At 46.7% G+C, this 17,275-nt stretch overlaps 1 protein-coding gene and 1 pseudogene across 1 annotated transcript in view; both read right to left on the bottom strand.

The window, feature by feature from the left end:
* Positions 1-1,294: 1,294 nt before the first annotated feature.
* On the bottom strand, positions 1,295-3,367 carry LOC113455487 (annotated as a pseudogene).
* A 12,321-nt stretch (positions 3,368-15,688) lies between these two features.
* The window catches only part of LOC101983410 (cytochrome P450 1A2-like), a 6,020-nt gene continuing 4,433 nt past the window's right edge, over positions 15,689-17,275 (bottom strand). Inside the window, exon 4 of the mRNA XM_026777218.1 lies at positions 15,689-16,080. Coding sequence (XP_026633019.1) covers positions 15,689-16,080 — 392 coding nt within the window. The remainder of the gene's footprint in view (positions 16,081-17,275) is intronic.

The raw sequence follows: 17,275 nt of genomic DNA, 5'->3' as shown, positions 1-17,275 counted from the left end.
GTGACTCTTCAGGCAGCCAGATGTTTCTGTCATTTCTAGAATTTTGAAAGCTGCTTACAATGCATTTTCTATTTATATAGGTAATATTATATCCTTCAGGGGTGTTTGATGGAGTTAAATACTAGATACTTATAATTATAGTTTTCCTTAGTTATGATCAAAGACAAATTAGATATAAAACTTTAGACTCACAAAGATAGAATAAATGATAAGAGTATTTTTAAAATTTTGTCCAATACAAATAAGACTAAATATTATGACTTTTACTCTTGCTTGATACTTGTTTTGTTGTATATAATTTTACAGTGTTAAAGTTAAAACCCTCCTTTTTAATTAGACAGAGACAGGGAGATGATGTGGTATGCCCTTCTGTATGCTGTGAATATGTTTTATTACCATTGATTAAGAAAGAAACTGATTTGACCAATAGGCAGGCAAAATAGAGTCAGGCAAGAAATCCAAGCAAAGACACGGGGCGGGGGGGTGGGGGGAAGGTGAAGTCTGGGAGATGTTAGCAGCCACCAGAGAAGTAAGATATGAGTAGTAAGCCATTACCCTCATAGTAAAACATAGGATAATAAAAATGGGTTAAGATACATAAACTAGTTAATAAGAAGCCTAAGCTAATAGCTTGAACAGTTTGTAATTAATATTTAGCCTCAGAGTGGTTACTGAGGAAATAGTAACCAGAAAAGAAACCTCCAGTTACATGTGTTGTAAACTGCACCTTCCCCTCTCACTCCACCCCCCAACACACTTTCCAGGAAAAAAATCCATACACATTAACATTTCACAAGAATCAAGAAAAAGCTAGTGGGGAAAAGGGTTAAAAAGCCAAAAGGGAAAAACAAGAATAACAAAAACTAAGAATGTGAATGAGAGGCTTGAGAGCTGACTCGATGGTTAAGAGCACTGGCTTGCTCTTTCAGAGGACATGAGTTCCAATCCCAGCACTCACAGGGTGGCTCAAAATTGTCTGTAACTCTAGTTCCAAGGGACCAGACGCCCTCTTCTGGCCTCCACAGGTACCACACATACACACAATAGACAGGCAAGCAAGAAAAATACTCATACATATAAAATGATATTAATTGTCCAGAGTGCCACTTGAGGTGAGAAAACTTTCAGGCTGGAACTTGTTTGGGTCACCGCACTGTAAGCAAAGGAAGAGAGTTGAAGTAGATGTTAGGGGCTTATACGCAACAGTTAGGTCAGTCCCTGAGAGGTAAGAGGGTCTGAAGCCCAGGAGAGGATGGACCTCGCCCACCCAGGAGTTTCTACTTCCTCTGTCAACTTACTGGTCATGGTTAATGTGCCACTGGCTCACAGAGACACAACATCGTTTGGGGATATAGAAGCCACACAGATTTCTGTCTCTTGTGGTGCTGGGGAAAGAGGAAGCTCAGCCAGGTTCAGGGTCACAGAGGGAATCTGTCTCCTGTCTCTCATGTCATGTCGCTCTCAAGAGCCTTAACTGGCTGTGCATATTAACTAAGGCCTAGTATCAAATACCAATAGCTCTATGGCCTGACCTGTGGGGGATGGTGAAGGGAAGGAAGGATGAATGTCGGAAAGTCTCCAGGATGAAGGCCTCCAGATAGGGCAGCTGAGGTCTGTCAGAAAGTCGGGGTCTCCGATTCCTGCCAATCACTGTGTCTACAAAATACAGGGATCCAAGAGGATTAAGGGATTGCCCAGACTTTATCAGGGTCCCCGCACATAGACTCCTCTGAATGGAACCACCACCTACCTAGCTCCTCCTGGATCTTTCTCTGTACCCTAGGGTTTGTCACCAGGAACATGAGGCTCCAAGAGATTGCAGTGGTGACTGTGTCAAACCCTGACCAGGACAGAACAGAGGGAGAGAAGTTAGGGATGTGGCAGCTTCGGGCACCTGAGCACAGAATGATACACTGAAGAGCACGCACCTGCCCCAAAGAGGTCAAAGACGACACTAATGACCTTATCATCTGACAGCTGGACATTGGCATTCTCATCCAACTTTTTGTCCTGACAGTGCTCAATGAGGCTGTCTGTGATGTCCCGGATGTGGCCCTGGGAGGCAAAGGAGCACAAGGTGAGACATACCTCAAGTCTAGCCCTACCTCTCCATCTAGGCCTGGTCCCTCCCTGCCATTCCTGCCTTTGTGCAAGAGCTGACACACTCTGAGGCTGCTGTCCTACTTGTCCTTTCCCTCTCCAAGTCTCCTTCCTACTTCAGAGAACTGGTGGCCCCAACTCACGGGACCCTTGAGGCACAGAGCCTGACACTCTTAGTATTAGACGTTCTTGAATTTTTTTCTACTATGAGGCCAGGAGACATGGTTTTATCTCTTCCTGGTCCAACAAGAACTGGCCCAGAACTCCTATTTGGTGGCTTTTGTCTGACGGATGCACTGAGGGATTAGCCAAGAAAAGTTCTAGTGCCCTGGTGAGAATGGAGTGCTTCAAGCTTGCCTGTGACGTTCTGGCCCTGGACCCAACCTGCTTCCCACCACCACCAGCTCCTCCACAGCCTCTACCTTCTCAAATGTTCTGTAGTGCTCCTTGATTAACTTCTAGATGAATCTGTAGAACTTCTTATTCAGGTCCTTGAAGACATCCAGGGACGAGTTAGGTAGGTAGCGGAGGACAGGGATGAAGTCAGCTGGGAATCCAGAGGCAGTAACTTCCCAAAACTCATTGCTCAGATTGACTATGCTAAGCATCTCTTGGTTATCATGGTCATAACGTTGACCAAAGCACATGGCACAGATGACATTGGCCTCTGACACCACCAAACACCTCTAAGGGTCAAAGTGGCCATCCTCTGCCATCAGCTTCTGGAACATTATGATTAGGTATTCCACCTCCCTGCTCACATACCCCCCACCACTTCCAAGTATCAAGATAATGCAGAATCTGGGTCTGAGGCTATGGAGAATCTCATCAACACATCCTAGGCTAGGCTCTACTGGGCAACCCATACTGATCCAGAGTCTTGTTTGAAAGCCATGATCTGCCCATTGCTGATTAAATTAAAGCTGTAGAGGTCTGGTCGGCCCTTGAAGTCATCCCCCTGATGCACCAGGGCCTGCCGGATGGTAACCAGGCCACTCAGCACCACCACAGGGGTGGAGCCAATGCGAATCTGCAGCACATCCCCGTACTGCTTGCTCAGCTTGGTCAGTGACAGGTGTGGGTTCTTCCCCAGAGTCAGTATGTGCCCAGTGATGGGCCAGCCCCAGGGCCCAGGTGGACTCTTCAGGCCTTTAGGAACGCTGGTCCTTGTGGCTCTGACCACCCAGAATCCGAGGCAGAAGGTGGTGATGGCCAGGAGCAGCTCTGTGGCTGACAGGAAGGTTAGAAGTCCATACAGGGAAGGCATGATCTAGGTGGCTGCTGAGAGGAGAGGCAAGAAAAGGAAAGACAGGGCTGGAGAGATGGCTCAGTGGTTAAGAGCATTGCCTGCTCTTTCAAAGGTCCTGAGTTCAATTCCCAGCAACCACATGGTGGCTCACAACCATCTGTAATGAGGTCTGGTGCCCTCTTCTGGCCTGCAGATATACACACAGACAGAATATTGTATACATAATAAATAAATAAATATTTAAAAAAAAAAAAAAGGAAAGACAGACCATCAGACTGAGGGTGAGGGACGGATTTCCTAAAGCGTCACCATGCTGGTCAAGGAAAGGAGAAGCCTGTCACTGGGCATGGAGGGAGACAGGGATTGTTTGTTGAGCTGCCACTCTCTGTCAAAAATTCCACACACAGAAAGGCTGGGGTCTCATGGACTGAGCTCTTATAGAGAAGTCTCTGTACCCTGGAAGCAAATTGTGGTTTGGTTTTGATCATATTCCTCCCACACACAGACATTTCTTATTCAATCCTAAACCCAAACCTACCTTCTTTAAGGCTGCAGTGAGACTCAGAGAGGGTCAGTGACAGTCTCAAAGTTACACAGCTAGGAAATTTGAATATTCTTGCTGCCACTCACTTCCAGAGAGCCTCTCTGAACTGCTACTGTGAGATTTCAAACAGCGACTTCCAATGTCTGTGGTCTCCATTCACCCCAACGCTGTCATTTCCTTTGTCAGTTTTATATCCATCATGAGCAGCAACCTAAGCAGTGTCTGTGTCTAAACACAGCTTTGGACCACCCAACCAATTCCAATAATTGCACAATTAGCACAAATCACACAAGCAGTCCCGTTGGGTCCTACACTTTTTGGGTGCCATGCTATTGGGGAATTAGAGATCATTTGCTCCTTCGGCCTCACTTCGTAGTCTAGTGGGGAAATAGGCCTCCAAATGGGGCACTCACTTGCCCAAGTCATCCAATGATTGCGACAGAGTCAGGATTCAGAGCTATTAGGGAAAATTCCACGGGATTTCCAGCTACTATCACAGGTGCCTCTCTTAGAAAAACAAAAAAAAATGAGTTCTCAGGTCTCTCTGTTCATCCCAGGATCTAAAGAATTCCACTTAACCCTGGTAGAGGACAGGTATGCAAGGGCACAGAAAATCAGTGCCCAAGCCACATTTCTCTCAGCTCTAGTGCTCTGAGTTCAACAGAGCCACACTTTAATGGCAAATACATAGACTGCCCTAAGGCTGTGCCCAGCCGGGAGAGTCGCTCTGCAGTGACATCCAATCCGGTAGTTTGAAGAAGTCGCTTTACCTTTCGGGCTTCAGTGATGTAACCCAGAGAGATAAGACAAGATTGCCCAAGTCAGCCAGGAGCTGGTGGTGCAGGCTTTTTAATCCCAGCACTCAGGAGGCAGTAGCAGGCGGATCTGTGAATTCAGGGCCAGTCTGGTCTAGAGAGTGAGTTCCAGGACAGACAGGACTACACAGAGAAACCCTGTTTTGGAAAAACAAACAAACAAACAAAAAAAGATTGCCCAATTCAGAGAGTGCAGATGCTAAGAAAAGAAGATCTGAATCACATAAGACAAGATGTACAGTTCCTACCCCAAATACTACAGCCACCTTGAAGAGAGGGGCTTTCCAGAGGAGTTGACTCACAAAGCATACTGGAGACTCAGTTCCTTCAATGTAGTGGGGAGACCTCCAGCCTAGGTGTGCCTTGGTTTCTCCTTCAACATAATTGGTATCCCAAGGAACCTCTAGCCTTTGTAAGATGGAAGAGTCGGGGGAAATACAACTCTTGTTTCCACCAGCTAGCAATCTATCAAGCTGGCTGTATCCCAGCAAGGATGGAAGAGTCAGTCAGTGGGACAGGGAACCCCTGAGCAGTTGGTGGTTCCAAGGCTCCTGCTGAGCACGGCAGAACTCTCAGCTCTGCCATGCTAGCCTTTGGGAGGGTGGAGGCTATCAGGGGTAGTTTTGAAATAAGACGGAGTACACAGTAAAGTTCAGTGCACCTCCTCTATCCACCCTACCCACCCAGAGAGAGCCCTCTACCCTATTGGCAGTCGTGAGGAAGGGGTTACATGTGCAGGAACGGGGAAGCCCCGGAGATCAGTGAGGCAGTGGGAGTTGACCTGAAAGTGTAGGGTATCTCATTTCCATCTAAAGATCTGACACTAGCTACTGGACCTTAGGCAAATCCTTTTAGTTCTCTAGCCTCAGTTTCTCCCCTAAGGAATTTCCTGGTCACAATAAAGAATCTTAGTGTCCCATCTTGGAGGGGCTACCCAGCACCCCATCATCCAAAAGGGGCAAACCAGGAGCCCCCAGTACTCACCTTTGTCTGTGAGGAGGTGCTGAACCCACGAGTGCTGTCTGGGGATCCCAAGGAGGATCAGGGAAGGCTCCAAGGAACTACCTACCACCTTCAGGGTCAGGGTGAAGGCACCACCACCTTTATAGGACCTTGATGTGGGAGGTGATGTATGCTGTGAATATGTTTTATTCCCATTGGTTAATAAAGAAGCTGCTTTCAGTCAATGGCTTAACAGAGTAAAGCCAGGCTGAAAAGAAAGATATATATATATATATATATATATATATATATAGAGAGAGAGAGAGAGAGAGAGAGAGAGAGAGAAGACAGAGAGATGTCATGGAGCCGCCAGAAGAGAAAGAAGAAAGCTGCTAAGTGAAACCTTGCCGGTAGGCCACACACCCCATAGTAAAATATAAATTATTAGAAATGGCTTAATTAAATATGTAAGAGCTTGCTAGAAATTTGCTAGACTCATTGACCAAGCAGTGTTTTAAATGATACAGTTTTGATTATTATCCTGTTGAGGGAGGATCTTGAGGGAATCCTGGGGCAGCATAATAGCTAATTTGGGGGGGGGGGCCTGCATCCCAAACCACGGGGATTCCTTTCCACTATTTTATGCAAGGAAAACATCGGGTGTGTAAGATTTTCTCTCCCACTTCAAGCCAATGGGTGCCAGGAAAGCCTGGTGGAGGGAGAGCAGCTGGTTGGTGACTTTTCTTGCCTGGTTCTTGAGTCCAAGCTCTCACGAGAAGCACAATGACCCCAGCCCCGAGGATGGACAGGAAGGCCAGTGGTGCCACTGGATGACTCTGTTTCCCTCAGATTGGCTACCAGCCTATGATGCACGTTCGCGCTGCTTGATCTAAGGGTGGGGGTGGCTGGTGAACATGCAGATCTCACCTTTAATGTCACCTGTTGCAAGCTACAAGCCTGGCAGACCCCTCTTGCAGTTCCCACTGGGCTCCCGGGGCTTGCTAGTGTTTTGTATCCAGAGGCAGACCACAGAGAAGTAGCTGAGGAGCTACTTGCAGATAGTGGAGGAAAGGGTGAGGGGGGTGGGGGTCCAGGCGGTCTGCAGGGGGCATAGGGGCCAGTGGGGAGATATGCATGGCACTAGGCTCTCGGGGCCTGCATGCCTCAGCATGTTCCGTCCTCTGTGCCAGAGGTAGGCCTGCCTTTCCCTGCCCCACCTGGCTGGGGATGTGGTACCCCGTAAGTGACAAATGGCATGAGAAGAGCCATCAAGCTCAGAAATGGGCATGGGTCGCAGTGTTGTCAAGCTAACAGGCGGAGGGGGAGGAGTGAGGCTCTTAAGGGCCAGTTTCTCTGGGGGTTGGGGTGAGTCTCGAGAGAGAGAAATAATCTAGGCTTTGCAAGAGTGCAACTAGACCAAGTTAGGCAGTGCAAAGGGCCAGGCTCGCGTGCGAAGCTCAGCATCTGCCTGAGAGCAAAGGTCTGACAGCCTGTGTCCACACTTTCAGTAGCAGGACACCCAGCAGCACCACCCAGCACACCTAGCTGGCTGTTTGGAGGCGCTCTTTGGCCCTGAAGGGTGCTCCCTCAGTAAGAGTCTAAGGAGAAAAGCTAAACTTGTTTGTTAACTTGGCTCCACCTGTTCCTAACTAACATCTTCACCTGCCCTCTCCTGTGAGCTCCCGAGCCCAGGAGTAACACTGCCATCTGCTCTGGGACCAAGACCGGAAAACAAAACAAAACAAAACTAAAAACCAAACTCATCCACCCCCTCAGCAGCCGTTCCACTCACAAGTCACCCTCATGCATTGCCCAAATATTCTCAAGTGCCTTCGATGCGCTGGATGCTAGGAGCAAAATTAACAGTGTTCCTTTGATGGCGTTTATCCTCTGCTGGGGGAGACAGGTGATAAGAAACAAAACACAGAGACTGAAATAGTGCAGAAAAGGGGGCGCAATAGAAACAAAAATGATAAACAGAGGTCAGTTTGCAACTGCAGTGGGGTTGTCAGGGGTGTGATGCTGTCTGAGATGACACTGGGCAGGGGTAAAAGTGTCGAATGAAGAATGAAGCCTCCCAGGTACCTACCTGGGGATGCACCTGTAGCGGGTACACCTCCTAGGCAGAGTGGCTCCACAGGGCTAGCTATGGGTAGGGCTGTGGGAATGGGGGATGTTCTCTTGACATTTGCCCCACTGCAGGAAGTACCTCCCCCAACAAGGAAGATGAGAATCTGTAGTGTGGACCTGGTGTGACCTGAGCAAGATTACTCAGGCTTCTGTGCTAAAAGTAGGCTGAAGGACCAAGAACACCTCTGTTCATTTTGACATCTGTCTAGCCCCGTGGTCACAGTCTCATCAAGGTCCCTATCACAGCTCCCTAGAGAATGGAGTCCCCTTTGCTTTTGGACTCTGTCAACTCCTTCTTCCCCACTTCCAGAGTGTGGAAAGCTTTCTGTTACCACTTTTGCTCAGATCCTTTGGTATCTGAAGATAGAAACCAGAACCTCTTGCAGATTCCACCAGGTCTGCCCATCTAGGCTTCTAGTGGTCCCCATGTTGAGTCTTCAATAACCCATGTACCCCCCATATCCTTTCCACAGCAAGTTAGAGTTCACCTGCTGTCAGTTCCAGCACTTCTTCATGGCCAGTCTCAGGACATCTGACCCCATAGCTATGATCCTTATCCAATCTGCTTCTTCTTCCTCTATGCCCCAATGTAGGAAATCGGCATGTTGAAATTTAATGAAGTATACAAGTCTTTGTGAGGAAGAAATGATTGCCAAAACTGCATTATAGAATACATGGAATCAGTAGCATTGAGCCTCCAGTACATAATGATAATGATTAGGTAACAAGTGCTGGCCATGATGGTACAAACCTATTAACCTAATCCTTGGGAAGCTGAAGCAAGAGGATTTTCATGAGTTGCAGGTCAGCCTGGGCTACATAGTAACAGTAGCCCAGCCAGGAGTACTGAGCAGACACAGGAAGACCAGAAAAAATAAAAACAAGGGGGAGGACAATGATGAATAGGAGAAAAGGAAGGGGAGGGGATGAGCTGGGCAACAGAACAAGCAGGAGACATAGGAGGTGGAGTGACCTTCTCAGCATCTTTACAGCCGGTCCACTCCCTGCATCTCTACTCAGACTAAGAAATTTCCTGGTACCCACTTTGGAGCCAGAACCAGAGAACTGCAAGAGCTTGTGCAGACATAAATCCTGACCAGGAAGTGGGAGCCAGACCCTTCTAGATCCCTCAGCCTGCTCTACAGTCACTGTCTTCCTCCTGTTTCTGTTGTCCCTAGCAACGCCTTAGCTCCAGAGAGTCGTGGAAACCTGCTCATCATGGCTGGAAGACCTAGTTCTCAGACTTGCCACCCTGAACACAGGAAGCCTCACTGCTTGGCTCCTGTCCTCAACCAGGCATTTGACTCCCAACCCTTCATTAGCTAATAAAGGCAGTCTCTCTTTCCTTCTCAGCTGGAGAAACTGAGGCCAGAAGGAACAGGCACAGTGACCTGGGGCAGATGAAATCAGAGCCTAAATCTCTGGCATCCTGCTTCCAGGCTATGGCTCTTCCTACTAAGGGAAGCCACAGGGCCACAAGCTCAGGCTCTAAGCCAAGACCCTCATCTCCCCAGATCCTGTGCACTAGAAAATTGGGAACTTTACATCCACTGTCACAAAGACTAACAGCCACATTGGAAGGAACAGGTCCCTCTCTAATCCCTGTCTAATTGACAGGCAGAAGGTTTGGAGACTTTGGCACAGAGTTTAATACCCAATCCAAGTTCAAAGTTTATGCCTTTGCGTGAGAAGCTCCTTGGCTTTCTGAGTGACTGATACCAGGAACACATTGGGAGGGTGAGGGCTCTTGGCTGGAGGGAGGCAAACAGCTTGGGAGTCATCCTGACAGTCAACAGCTGGGGGATTCTGGTCTGTACTGCTGAGGGCTAGGGAGCAGAAGCTAGGAATGAAACAAGACCTTACAAAAATTTCTTACTCCACAGGGAAAAGAAGAACCACACCCCAAAGAAAGCCTGGGCAGAGCCCATAGATGCTACAGCAACCAGAGAAGGCTGAGGCAGGTGACACAGAGATTCTGGGGAACCTGAAGGAACAGTATTGATGACCTAGGCAGGTGGCACAGCATAAAGAAAAACAATAGTGGACGGTGGGAGGAAGAGTGTGGGAAGAGTGGAGTTTGTGGAGATGTGGAAACCTGTCACTTGTCTCTCATTGTGTCCTCTTCCCACCAGTCACCCTCCAGTGCAGCCAACGTATGAGCCCTGGGGACTTTTCCTCTCTGTGCCCAGAGATCCACTGAGATTCAGTCGGTAGGACCCAGGCTCAGATGGCACAGCCCTCCACTGCCTGACACTTGCCTGCTGCAGTTAAAGCAATGTTACTTTCCTAGGACAGTCTTGTTCTAACGCTGTGGTTGTGGTCAGTCTTGACGGCCAACTTGACGGAGGGTAGAATCACCATGGACACCTGACCTCTGAGTGTTCCAATGTATTTCCAAGAAATTTGACTTTCAATGTGGCTGGCACCGTCTCTTGAGTCTGGGTTCAGGACCAACTACAAGGGAGAAAGCCAGGTGTAGCCGCATTCACCTCCCTCTGCTTCTGGACAGCAGATGCAGCCTGGCATATGTTCCTACTGCTGTGCCCTCCTACCACAATAGAGCCAAAGAAAGCCTTCCTTCCTCAGACTGTTTCCCTCAGCTATTTTACCAGAGCAGCAGGAAGTCATGAGCACACCTGCGGTCCTGACATAAATATTTAAAGTGCCTTCTTTTATTCTTAGAAGATTCTAGACTAGTTGGAGAGGCTTCTATGTTGAGTTACATGGTCACCCCATTGATGGTGGACTTCTGAGGTTTCTGAAAACCAAGCATTTAGAGTCCTTTCTACTTTCACTTCTGTGTCAACTGTCCTTTGGGGACAGCTGGATCCCTACTCTGTACTTTTAAGTGCCTACCCCAGGCTAGGACAATGAAAATCCATGCTGGGGAGTGGTGACAAATACCTTTAATCAAAGCACTGGGGAAGTAGAGGCAGATGGATCTCGTAAGTTCAATGCCAGCCTGGTCTACAGAGTGAGTATGAGGCCAGCCTGGTTTATAGTGATACCATCTCTCAAAACTAATCAACCAGCCCCACAAAACCAAAAACCAAACAAACAAAAGAGGTGAAGTCAAGCAGAAAAACACCTGCTTCTTTTATCTGATATGTCTTCATTTTCGTGTACATGCTTTGCATTTTTCAAAAATTTATTAGGTCTGGAGAGATGGCCCAGAGATTAAGAGCACTGTCTCTTTTCCAGACTTCCCGAGTTCAATTCTCAGCAACCACATAGTGGCTCACGGCCATCTGTAATGGGTTTGATGCTCTCTTCTGGCCTGCAGGCATACATGTAAGCAGAATACTATACATAATCGTATAAAATTATTTATTTATATTTATTTTTATTTTGTGGTTGGTATTTTGCCTGCATGCAAATCTGAACACCACATATTTGCCTCGTGTCCCTAGAAGCCAGAGGATCTCTTAGAACTGGAGTTACAGCCAGTTGTTAGCACCCACGTGGGTGCTGGAAATCAAGCCTGCGTCCTCTGAAAGAGCCGCCAGTGGTCTCAACCACTGAGCCATCTCTCCAGCCCCCAACCCTGGACCTCTTTATGTCTGGGCTGCTGATGGAGGGTGCTGCCTATCCACTCTGGGGCCATGCAGAGATGTGTTTTGTAGTTGATTCCAGATCCAATCAAGTTACTCAAGATTAACCACCAATATGTGCCCCCTTGCACAACAGTGGCATAACTGGTAAGGCCCAACACTTTCTGATTGGATTTGAAGCCTGCTAATAGCTCATAGCTGGCAAGCTCCTAGGCTCTAATGAGATCACTGCTACTGTAGTTTTGCTGAATGGATGTGTTGTCAAACTGCCTTCTCTAAATGTTTGTATTTATGTCCACGGATTAGACTATCCCTACTTTGAAGAGAGAAGCTTCTTTTTACAGTGGGAAGCAGTCAATGCCAAGACTTAGAACTGGTCAAAGAGCTAAGAATAAGTGACTGCTAAATGCTCAGCCCCAAATGTATCATTTGACGTGAGGTTGTATACATGTAAGATTGGTTCATCTGCATCAACCGTTTGAAGGCTTGGAGAAGAGGAGGTGGAGCATCTGTGAGAGCTGAGGCCGTGATAGGGTGGGTGCTGCTCACAGGAGCTCTGGTTACCTGACAAGACCAGGTCAATCAATGCTCAGTCATAAACGGGAGAGGGAATCATGAGGCCCCATCCTTTTCTGATATGGACAGTCAATGGTTCCTGGAGGAGACATTTTCCCTAGTGGTATAGCCACTTGTAATTTTTCCAATCTCCTGGAAAAAAAAAAAACAAACCTGACACCTGTGCTCATGGAAGAAACCCTAGTCAAAGAAAGACTGGTGGGGAAGAGGAAGGGAATCAGTGGGAGCCGAAGGTGATGAGAGAGGGTAGGGTGAGGTGAATATGCTCAGACACATAAAACACACCTATGACAATGTCATAGTTGACACCTGTTACCATGAATGACCCACAGGTATCACAAAAACATGAGCTGAGCTATCATGCCCAGGGAGTCTTCCACTAGCCTAAAGGCTCTGGAGAGCGGTCCATGCCCCTCAGACTGGAGCCATGCCTCTTCTCTCAACAAGGAGTGGAGAAGAAGGCCACTGCTCCCTGCTCTCCAAGGGCCGGGCTTTCCTCCTCCTTATAGTCCCAATATTAATTTTGTTTTCAAATGCACAGACAACCATGATATGATATCCACAGACAACAACTCTCTAGGCTTTAGTTCAAAGAAGACTAACCACTTTGGAAATAAGTCTGGCTCCTTCTTATTTCAGAGAATCATAATTTTTAGGTCATATTTGGTTGGAACTTTCTGAGTCTTAAAGAGAGCAGAAATGAACTGAAGGAGCAGGAGTGCAGAAGGAACCTGGCATTGTGACACACGTCTTTAATCCCAGCCCTTGGGAGGCAGTCGCAGTCAATCTCTGAGTATGAGGCCAGCCTGCTCTGCTGTGTAAGTTATAGAACAGCAGTGCTACACAAAGAACCTCTGCCTTAGAAAACCAAAACAAACAATAACAAACAAAACAATGACCATCCCCTTTCTAGAATTCTTTCATAATCCTAAACAGAAATTATATTCCTTAGATGGTAAGTCAAAAAACAAAAAAACAAAAATGAAAAACAAAACTCAGCTCCTCATTCTTGCCTTCTCTAAACCTATGGAAACCTCTAGTTCTTATGCAAATTTACTTACTTTGGGCTGACCAGTGTTCCTTTCTGTGAGCTGACCACACGTGTGAGTCCTTTCTCAGGGCTGTGTCCAAATGCCTCACAGGAATCCACTTAGGGAGGGAGACTTTACAGGGATTACAGTTTGAGGAGATACACTCTGTCATGGTAGGGAGGGTATGGAGGAGCAGGAGTGTGGTCACATCATAGATAAATCTGTGTTTATCTTCATGGGGCACTACTGAATCACTCTTCACAGAGGCTGAAACAGAGTGTATTTCCACCAGCAACATATGAAGGTTATACTTTTTCCACATGCTCCCCAATACTTATCATGTTCCATTTAAAAAATTAGTGACATGCTACTTATCAACTTGACAGAAACTAGAGTCACTTGGAAATAAGGAACCTCAACTGAGAAACTGTCTCCCTTAGACTGGCCAGTGGGCGTGTATATGGACATTTTCTTGGTTAATGATTGGTGTGGGAGGGTCCAGCCCACTGTGGGCAATACCACTCCCAGCCAAGTGGTCCTGAGTTGTGTAAGAAAGCACCAAGCCAGGAAGCAGTGTTCCTCCATGGTCTCTGCTTCAGCTCCTGCTACCAGGTTCCTGTACCTTGAGTCTCTGCTTTGACTTCTCTTCATGATGGACTCAACTGTTACAAGTTGTGCCATGAATAGCTTTTAAATTTCTTTATTTACTGGGACAAGGTTTAACTTCATAGCCTTGGCTGGTGTGAAACTCTTAATGATCCTCCTGCCTCAGTCTTTTAAGTGCTGAGATTAAAAACATATGCCACCACTTCTAGCTAAATTTGACTTTGTGGGAGCAGATTTTGCTATGGTGCCCATGCTTATAGTGAACTCCTGGGCTCAAGTGACCCTCCTATCAGTCTCCCGAGTGACTGGGCTCACAGGTGTTTGCTACCCACCTCATCTTATTGTGGTTTTCACTTCTGTTTCCCTGGTGACTATGGTATTAGATGTATTATGTACATTGGTGAATTATATATCTTTTAAAGATTTATTTATCTTTATGTGTATGGATGTTTGAAAGTATGTATATCTGTGCTTCATATGCATGCTGGGTACCTGTTGGGGTCAGAAGAGGACATCAGATCCCCTGGAAGTACAGATATAAACAGTTGTGAGTGACCATTTGATTGCTAAGAATTGAACCAGGAGCCTCTGGAAGAGAAGTCAGGGCTCTTTAATTACTGAGCCATCTCTCCAGCCCCAGTTGTTTATATTTTTTAGAGAATCATTGACTCAAATCCCTTGTCCACTTTTAAACTGGAGTGTGTTTGAATTATAGAAGGTCTTTGTATATACCTGACATGTTGTATATTTTTCAATTATCTCCCATCCTATGAGTTGTATGTCCATTTTCCCCATTTATGTTTGTGTCTGGTGTGTTGTGTGTATGTGCACATGAACAAGGGGGTGTGCATTCCCAAACCATGCGTGTGCATTCAGAATCCAGAGAAATGTGTCAGGGATTTTGCTCTATCACTCTGAGCCTTATTCCTCTAAGACAGGATTATGTACTGGACCTGGGGGCTGACTGTTTGGCTAAGCTGGCCAGTAAGCTCCCAGGATCTACCTGTCTCTGCCCCATAGATTTGGGGTTATAGGCAGGTATGGCCATGTCCCCATGTTATACATGAGGTCTTGGGGTTCAAACTTAGGTCCTCAGACTTACACAGCAATCTCCTTTGGCCACAAAATCATCTGGCCAGGTCCCTGTCTTCACTCTCCAGTCAACCCACATATATCTGGGGTTGTAATTCTCCCCTCACCAAAAAAGTCACAGCTTCTACTTTTTGAGGATAGGACCTAGGGACGACATGTTCACTACAGGCTGGTCCCTTCCTCTCTGTCCCTTTTAAGTATTCAAAGACTGAAGTCCTAGAAGAAGAGAGGAAGAGAAAGCAGGAAAGAGGAGCCCACATTAACTATGAGGAAACAGAATGAGGGCTGCTTGGAGTCGCAGGCTCAAGCAACTGAGGTTTATTACCCTACAGACCACATGAATGAACTTTGAAAGAACTGTGTTAAGTGAAAAGAGCCAGTCACAGACCACACATCATGGCGACTGATGGGGGAGAGACTTCTGTTTTGTGTTGATTTCATTGGTTAATAAAGAAACTGCCTTGGCCTTTAATAAAACAGAAAATTAGGTAGGCAGAGTAGACAGAACAGAATGCTGGGAGAAAGAAGCCTAGTCAGGCAGTTGCCATGATTCTCCCACTCCAGACAGATGCAGGTTAAGATCTTTCCTGGTAATCCAGCTCGTGGTGCTACATAGAATATTAGAAATGGGTTAGATCCACATGTAAAAGCTAGCCAATAAGAGGTTAAAACTAATGGGCCAAGCAGTGTTTAAAAGAATACAGTTTCCGTGTAATTATTTCGGGTAAAGAGCGGTGGGAAGCGGCCCGCCGCTCCAAACAACAGGTGACATTGTGTGAAATGGTGACAGTAGGCAAATCTACTTGTCAAAAGCTAGATTGGCATGTGGAGGGGCAAGGGAGACAGGTTAGGAGGAATAGCCATGAATCTTAATGGGTACATTAAGGTATAGGGATTATGACAGACAATATTCTAAAATTGATTGGAAGTGAATTATATGGTGAAAGAATTGTACTCCAAAAAAGCTGTGATTTAAAAAGAAGTGATTTAAAAAGAAGGGAAAGAAACAAAGTTGGTGGTCTGTGGATGCCTCTTCCCCGCCTTGGCCATCTTCACTTGGAAAAGCGTGGCCACGCCTGAAGGTGTTTGCAGATCGGAGGCTTCATGGTCAGCCCGTAGGTTGGTGTCAGGTCCACCTTGAGGCCTGGTGGCACGCTGAACTCTAGCTGATGCAGCAGGATGGCTAAGAAGAGGAAGACTTCCCACTTGGCCGGGGTCTCTCCAATGCACCGACGCTTTCCCAGGCCAAAAATCATGACCTTTTCACTCAGAGTCTTGTTGATGGCTGTGCTGTCATCAGTAAGAAACCGCTCTGGACGGAACTCAAAGGGGTCTTCCCACTGCTTCCTGCAAGAGGAACAGACAGGACCTGAGTGGGTGGGCTCTGGCAGGAAAGGGGAGCTATGTCCTCCCAGCTTCTGTGAGAACACGGTGTTAGAAAAGACTGAGGGTAACAAGAGCCTGTGGGGAAGGTACCAGATTCGGTGTTTATCTCCTTTGTGATGGTTCTTTTGCGTTTGTTTGCTTTCACACTTGTGTTTGCTTCTGTGGGTTTGAAGTTGGCCTTGAACTCCATAGATGACCCCAGGTCACCTTGTGTGAGATTCTGATCCTTCTGCGTCTACCTTCAAGTGCTGGGATGAAGGCCTGGGCTTCCACACCTGGTGCTGGGGATGGACCCAGACCTTGGGCACAGTAGAGGGCACTCTACCCACAGAGCTGCACCTCCAATCATGGTAGTGCTTCTGAAAATAACATTCTCTCTAAAAGGACCCATCGTAAGGAGAGTGGATTTTGACTATTTTTAATTTTTAAATTATAATTTTATTTTTATTTTCTGTATGTATATGGAGGTCAGAGGACAACATACAGGAGTCAGCTCTCCCCTTCTATCATGTGGGGCTGGGGATTGAACTCAGGATGTGAGGTGTGGCGGCACATGCCTTTACTTGCTGCATGATTCCCATGATACAAGATAGTGGTTTGTTTTGTTGTGTTGGTTTTCAAGATAGGGTCTCTCTGTGTAGCCTGATTGTCCTGGAACTCTCTCTATAGACCAGGCTGGCAGAGAATTCAGAGATCAGCCTGCCTCTGCCTCCCAAGTGATGGGATTAAAGGTTTGTGGGAACACTACCCAATGGCTGATAGTGGTTTTCTTAGTTCCCTTTTTTTAATGTGGTCTGAGATTTGATCCTAGGACCGTCCACATCACATACACTACCAGTGAGCTATAGATCCTTTCTGGTTTATTACTTGAAGGATAAAATGCTTTATAAAAAGGAAATTGAAAGAAGGAAAACATGTTTCTTTCCCTCCTATTCCCTGTGTGCCTATAGCAAGGGGAATCACTGGCTTGCTTGGCTTATGCTTCCTTTCTGAACTAAAAATTGACAATACAAATATGTTGGGTTCTCATGTCAATATGTCCTGATTTGGATGGAATAAGAAAGAAATTTTTCAAGGAGATCATTATATCATTCCCATAAGTCACATGATGTATCCTCATTATCCATCCAACTGGGACCTTGGAGCAAAGAGACTTCCTAGTCAATCTCTCCTTCCTTCCTTCCTTCCTTCCTTCCTTCCTTCCTTCCTTCCCTCCCTCCTTCCTTCCTTCCTTCCTTCCTTCCTTCCTTTCT

This window comes from Microtus ochrogaster, unplaced genomic scaffold, assembly GCF_000317375.1.
Source record: "Microtus ochrogaster isolate Prairie Vole_2 unplaced genomic scaffold, MicOch1.0 UNK49, whole genome shotgun sequence".
NCBI classification, from domain to species: Eukaryota; Metazoa; Chordata; class Mammalia; order Rodentia; family Cricetidae; genus Microtus; species Microtus ochrogaster.
The sequence above is the reverse complement of the archived record's forward strand: the minus strand, read 5'-3'. Positions and strand labels throughout refer to the sequence as shown.